Genomic DNA, 7,016 nt, shown 5'->3' with positions numbered 1-7,016 from the left:
TGACATGGCAAAGGACACCAAGTAGCTTGGTGACATGGGTTTCCTGTCTCCAGTCATTGTGTCCGCGTGTGCTGGCTTCGATTTTGGTGGACCCTGGTTAGGAAGTGACAGCAGGGAACCAAGGGTGCCAGGATGTTCACACACCATGGAGACGAGGCCTCAGTGCCATGGGTTAGTGGTGGCCTTGGCAGTGCTGGGAACGGTTGGACTGGATGAGCCTAAAGGGCTTTTCCATCCTGGTTGATTCTGTGATTTGAGTGCTGGGCTAAGCAGGCAGCTGGACCCAGGTGATGCTGAAGGTGCCCAGGCAGGTGACAACACTGCTGGCTTGTGTCTAACCCAGTCCAAGGTTAGAGGTGGGAAATCCAACATGGGTGTCCCAGTTACCCTTATGTCCCCCTTCCCAGTTCCCAGTTTGGCCAGGAATGCTCTCCCAGCATTTTTCAGTACCGGTGGTACCACTGGGCCCATCTCTCTTATTGGTGTGGCCTCCTTCTGGAGACTGGGGGATAGGGATGTCCCAGTATTATCCCATAAAACGTCCATGGCACTTATCTTGAGCTGAGAAAAACACATCCTCATGTTCTCCAGACACGTATGAGCTGACCTAAACCCTCCCCAGGGCCCCATCAGGGAATCTTTAAATCAGAAAGGGGAGAAATCACCCCACAGCAGCTTGTCCTGAGCCAGGGACTGTGTCCTCCATGGTCCCACCGGTAGTTTTTATTGCATTGGTGGCTTGGCCACTAAGGAGCCATGGTGCTAAGCTGCTCAAACTGAGCAACCAAGCCAGAGGACACTGGATCTGTGCCACGATGGGGTTAATACTGTGCTGCTGCAGTGGAGATGAAAGTGCTGAAAGCTTGGGAGATACCATCCTCTTGTCCTCCAGGATGTCCCCAGCTGAAGCCATCTCTGTTCTTTGGAGCTTAAAGCCGAAACTGCCCCCTGGCTTATCCTGGTGACACCGAGGTGTCCCTTGTCCTCACCTAGGAGCCATAGGTAATGCAATGGTCGTGGCGCCACTTGTTGCTCATCTTGTCCAGGAGGTAACGGGTGCTCTCACGGAACTTGCGCTGGGTGAAGTAGAAGAGGATGGGGTCGAGGACACTGTTCATGCTGGCAAAGGGACGCGTGCACTTGTAGGCAATGGCAAATGCCTGCAGAGCCGAGCAGGACAGGCTGGGTGAGGAACGGACAATCAGGTAGATGGTCTTGGTGAGGTGGAAGGGGAAGAAACTGATGGAGAAGACGATGACCACGATGATGATCATCCGCACGGCTTTGTCCTTCCTCTTGTGCACCACCAAGCCGATCAGCTCGTCCTTCTGACACAGGATCCTGGCCATGCTGCAGTAGCAGGCGAGGATGGCCACGAAGGGCAGCAGGAAGCCGGTCACCGTGAGGGTGATGCCATAGGGGAAGTAGGCAGAGGAGCGATCTGGTGGGCTCAGGTCATAGCAGACAGTGCGGTTCCTCTGAGTGCCGGTGGAAGCGAAGACAAAGGTGGGCAGGCACTGGGCGATGACAATGAACCACACTGCAGCACACACCAACCACGTCAGCTTCTTCCCCTTCTTCTTGTGCCATGAAGCCAGCGGGTGGCAGATGCCCAGGTACCGCTGGACGCTGATGCAGGTGAGGAAGAGGATGCTGCCGTGGAGGTTGGTGTAGAACTGGAAGCGGATGAATTTGCAGGTGAAGTCCCCAAAAGGCCAATAATCCTTCTGGGTGTAGTTGTAGATGAGGAGAGGGAGGGAGCAGACGTAGAGCAGGTCAGCCACGGCCAGGTTCAGCATATAGATCATGCTGCGGCTGAGCGCCTTACGGGCCACCCAGATCTGCCCGATGACCACAGCATTCAAGGGCAACCCCAGCGTGAACACCACGGAGTAGACCAAGGGCAGCAGGACCTGCTTGAACTCCTCGTGGAAGGTGCATGAGTTCCTCCCAGCACCCACAAGGGCTGTCAAGTTGGCCATAGTGGTGGTGTCCTCCATTGATGGTCTCTCTGCTGGTGTGGCCCTTCAGTAGTACCTGAGGATGACAAAGGAGATGGTTGGTGACTTGGTCATGAGGTGTTACATCCAGCATAGGAGGAGGAACCTGGACTGCTGCGTGCAACCTCATAGCCATGTGCTTCTGGGTCAGGGAAACCTTTACTGTCCATACAGGCTGGGGGATGGAGGGATGGGGAATAGACCTGAGGAGAAGGACTTGGGGTATTGGGTGAGGAGGAGCTCCCCATGACCCGGCTTCAGTGAGCGCTTGAGCCCAGAACCCCCCCGTGTGCTGGGTGCACCCCCAGAGCGTGAGCAGCAGCTCAGGGAGGGGATCCTGCCCCTCTGCTGTGCTCTGGGGAGACCCCCCCTGCAGCCCTGATCCAGCTCTGGGGCAGCAGCACAAGAGGGACGTGGAGCTGTTGGAGCGAGGCCAGAGGAGGCCATGGAGATGCTACGAGGGCTGGAGCAGCTCTGCTCTGGAGCCAGGCTGAGAGAGCTGGGCTGGGGCAGCCTGGAGAAGAGAAGGCTCCTGAAGGGGAGACCTGAGAGCAGCTCCAGTGCCTGAAGGGGCTGCAGGAAACCTGGAGAGGGGCTTGGGACAAGGGCCTGTAGGGCCAGGCCAAGGGGAATGGCTTTAACCTGCCAGAGGGGAGACTGAGCTGAGCTCTTAGGCAGAAGCTGTTCCCTGTGAGGGTGCTGAGGCGCTGGCCCAGGGTGCCCAGAGAAGCTGTGGCTGCCCCATCCCTGGCAGTGTTCAAGGCCAGGTTGGACACAGGGGCTTGGAGCAAGCTGCTCCAGTGGAAGGGGTCCCTGCCTGTGGCAGGGGTTGGAGCTGGAGGAGCTTTAAGCTCCCTTCAACACAAGCCAGGCTGGGATTCCACAGTTCTAAACCATGATGATGGATTTAGGGGTCCCATAGGAAGGTGAAGATGGAGGCATCAGCACCACAATAGGTGCTACCACACAGCACAGGGTGGTGACAATGATCACCACCACCTCAGCTCCACTTCCCCCAATACTTGCACCCAGTGGAGAGGTTTGCACAAGGCCAAACCCCCCTCATCCCACTGCAGGAGAGGAACTTGCAGCCCAGGCTGCTGTCAGCCACTGACACGGCCTCCTGCTCCTCTGCAGGGGGTGCCAAAGCCCTACAGCCAGTCACCCCATAGGGCTGGGTCCCCTGAGTCCTCTGTCCCATCAGGAGATGCCACCTGCACAGGGCCCAGCACCACCCATAGATGTCCTGTGGTTGCTCTCATCTGGGAATCAGGGCTGATGATGCTCCAGTCCCAGAGGGCTTTGGTTTTATGGGCTAAAAGCCCATCCCTGTGGCCTCTGGGCTGCTCTGAGCTGGGGAACAGACCACCTGCTTCACTCAAAGGCTGCAACTACTGCAGAAGACATGGTCTAACAGCACAAAGAGAGCCCTGGCCCCAGCCATGTCACTCGCTGTGCCACCCATGGGTGCTGCCCGCTCCCAGCAGCTTGCAGGTGCAAGCAGAGCTGCTTCTCCTTCCTCCTCTTGCTTCCTCCATCACTTTCAGCCCTGGCTGCAGCCATGGTTGGTGGCCTGGGGCCAGCACCCACTTCCCCTGCACACCCCAGTGACAACCCCAGTGCCCGCTGGCAAAGAGCTTCTTTGGAGATGGGTGGCAGTGTCCCCATGCTGGTTGGGAAGGGGAATTGGGGCAGGGAAGAGTGCATGGAGCAGAGGGGACCAGGGGGAACACACAAATCCAGGGGCCAACCTATTACCTTGTACTACTGTTGTGGCCCCATTTTGGGTCTTTGGGGCTTTACCAGCCCCACAGCCCAGCCCAGCCATGGGGTCAGGCTTGAACAGAGTGATGGGGACATACACAATGGTCCCCTATTTTTGGGGGTGCTCCTGGCTTGTAGATCAGCCCCCCCCATGCTCTCCCTGCTGCCACATATGCTGCCTGACCCTTGCACCCTGCTGAGCCCCTATAGCACCCCACTGAGTCCCTCTGTCACCCCATTGCACCCCATTGTCACCCTGACTCCAAGCAGTCCCAGCATCCCCCCATCACCGCCTCCAACCCAATAGGTGCCCTGGGAACCCCCAGAAACCTCCCCTAGGGCCCAAGGCTGTAGCAGCACCCACCCAGCCTTACCCAGGGCACCCGTGGGAGCCCCTCCATGCCATATGTGCTCACAGGAACATTGCCATGGTACTGGGGACAAAGAGGCCAGCAAAGAGGGGTCCTGGGGGACCTGGGAGTGCATTTTACCTTCTGGGGTGCCACAGGGTGTCAGGGGGTGTCACAGGGACCTGCTGCTATGCCCAGCACCCAGCCACATCCATGTCTCTTGGGTGCTGTGCTCACCCCACTGAGCAAGGCTTCCTCTTTCCACCCAACGGCAGCACCCTGGGGTGATGGGGAGCAGAAAGCTGGGTGGCAGGGTGGGCACTGGGCTGCGTGGCACAGCACCGTGGGCACTGCATGGCACTGCATGGCTATGACATGGCACAGCCCAGCCCGTGCCAGCACCTCCATCACAGCTCCGCATCATGTGCGTACAAACCCATGCCTTACATGCATACATGGACCCCCTACATGCATATGCACGCACATATGCAGTCTCCCTGCACACACAGACATGCGTGTGCACACCCCAGTGTTTCTCATGGGGGAAACAGAGCACTGAACCCCAGTGCTACCAGGTTGGGATGGGTAAAAAAGCTGGTGGAAAGGAGGAAAATCCCTCCCAATCCCAGGAAAACTCCAGTTACAGGATGCACGGAGCAAAACCTTCATATTAGACACCAGAAAATCTCCACCTCAACTGTACCCACTGCCTGCTACCACCGTAACCCCACAATCACAGTTTGCCATCACCATAAATCACCGTGGTTTCTAATTAATGAAACCACATCAAGATGCTCGGCCTCATCCTACTGCCATGCCCAAACCTGGTGGATTATCCCAGAAGTCCTCTTTTTTCACCCCAAAAAACCATCACAGGGTGATGGGGTGGCTGCTCTCTGTGCTCAGCTGGCCCTAAAAGCAAACATGGGATTATGGAGACCTGGACCTGACACCACGGTGATGGGCACCAGGTGAAATCAGTCCCAAAATGAGACTTGCAAGGGGAAAAAAAGGGGATGCCCATGGTGTTGGGGTGCTCCTCAGGATGAGATCGTGGTGGGGACATCATGGTGGGGACATCATGGTGGCTTGGTGGCAGGGCTGGGATGGTGGAAACGGAACTGAAAGCTCCAGCTCAGCAGATCTCAAAGGGGATGAGTGGGGATGCTCTCACTTGGCCAAAGCCACAACATCCCTGCTCCCAAACACCTCCTGGCTGGTCCCAAAACATCTTCAGGTCCTCATAGACATGTCCCATCTGCCCTGGAGTAGTTGGGGATCGAGGTTTGGGTGTTTTAAGGGAAATCCCTATTTATTGGAGCCTGAAGGTGGAATGATGTGGACAAACTGGGACAGCATTGGGCATTTTAGGGTGCTTAACATGGACCCATGGGGATGGGGCAGTGCTGAGGCTCTGGCTGGGCTTGTATAAACCCATATATATATATATATACACACAAACATAGGCACATACACAGCCATATGTTCACACATACACATGCTTAAACACGTGTATATAAGCATGTACACCTCTCCATATAAATATACCTCTACACCTATATATACAGACATATGCGGCTCTACACGCACATACACACACACATACATGTCTCTATACACATACATAGAAATATGTCTCTGCACACACATATGTACAAACTTCTACACCTCTATACACAAATATACGTCTCCAAGCACATGAACTCACACAGATGTGTATACATAACTCTATTCGTATATATACAGATGCCTTTATGCTTCTATACGCTTGTCTATGCACACATGCTTATATATACCAATATATTTATACCTCTGTATATGCACAAATACATATAGGGATATATATAAAGACAGAGGACAGGCTGCTGGCACCCGCAGCAGGGTAGAAGACCAGGCCCCTCACGCAGATGTGAGGAGATGCAGTGTGTGACAGCACCTCCAGTGCAGCACTGATCCCTATGGATGCCCCAAGAGATGCAGGAGCATCCCGGGTGCAGCCCAGGCTGTGGGAGCAGAGGGACCAGGGTGAACCCACCCCTCTGAGCCTCACACAGTGCTGCTGTGGGGATCGCAGTGTGATTTTAAGCCTTGCTCTGTTGGAAAAGCTGCTTAAAGCTCCCTAAAGGCAAAGATCAGCAGCTGCCATTGGGGTGGCTTTGGGATCCCCCCAGCCGGAGCACTGATGCTCTCTGGATCTGATCCAATGCAGTCGGAGCAGATCCCATCCTCTCCAGTTCTGCCTCATCCTGCCCAGCTTGATCTGATCTGCTCGGGTCCCATCCTGCCTGGTTCAGTCTCACCCACTTGAGGCTGATCCTGCCTGATCTGGCCCCAACCTGCCCAGTTTGATCTGACCCACTCAGGTCCCACCCTGCCCAGTTTGATCTCATGCCGTTGGGTCCCATCCTGCCTGGTTCCACTGGACCCTCTTGGGTCTGATCCTACCCTATTTGGCCTCATCCTGCCCTGTGTGGCCTGCCCCCCTCAGATCTCATCCTTCCCAGTTCAGTCTGACCCTGTTGGGTCTCATCCAGCCCAGTTCGGTCTGACCCTAACATAACCCTGTTTTATCTGACACTCTCGGGCCCAATCCTGCCCTGTCTGGCCTTATCCTGTCCAGTCCGATCTGACCCTTTTGGGTCCGATCCTGCCCGCTTCACTCTGACCCACTCAAGTCCCGTCCTACTCAGTCTGGTCTGACCCTGTCGGGTCCCATCCTGCCCGGTTCACTCCGACATTCTCGGGTTTGATCCTGCCTGGTTCGGTCTGAACCCGTGGGGTCCCATCCTGCCCGGTTTGGTCTGACACTGTCGGATCCCATTCTATCTGATCCAGCCCCATCCTGCCCAGTTCATTCCGACTCTCTCTGCTCTCATCCTGCCCGTTCTCTTCGACCCTCTCG

General features: G+C 55.9%; 1 protein-coding gene across 1 annotated transcript; it reads right to left on the bottom strand.

Moving 5' to 3' along the window:
* Positions 1-989: 989 nt before the first annotated feature.
* P2RY6 (pyrimidinergic receptor P2Y6) lies at positions 990-1,982 on the bottom strand (the record flags this gene model as incomplete). The annotated part of the gene is made up of 1 exon (XM_080613123.1): positions 990-1,982. The coding sequence occupies one exon, from the start codon at positions 1,980-1,982 to the stop codon at positions 990-992; it is 993 nt and encodes a 330-aa protein (XP_080469249.1).
* Between the last annotated feature and the right edge of the window lie 5,034 nt (positions 1,983-7,016).

This window comes from Psittacula echo, assembly GCF_963264785.1.
Source record: "Psittacula echo genome assembly, chromosome: 3".
NCBI classification, from domain to species: domain Eukaryota; kingdom Metazoa; phylum Chordata; class Aves; order Psittaciformes; family Psittacidae; genus Psittacula; species Psittacula echo.
This window is presented reverse-complemented; position numbering and strand designations above follow the sequence as displayed.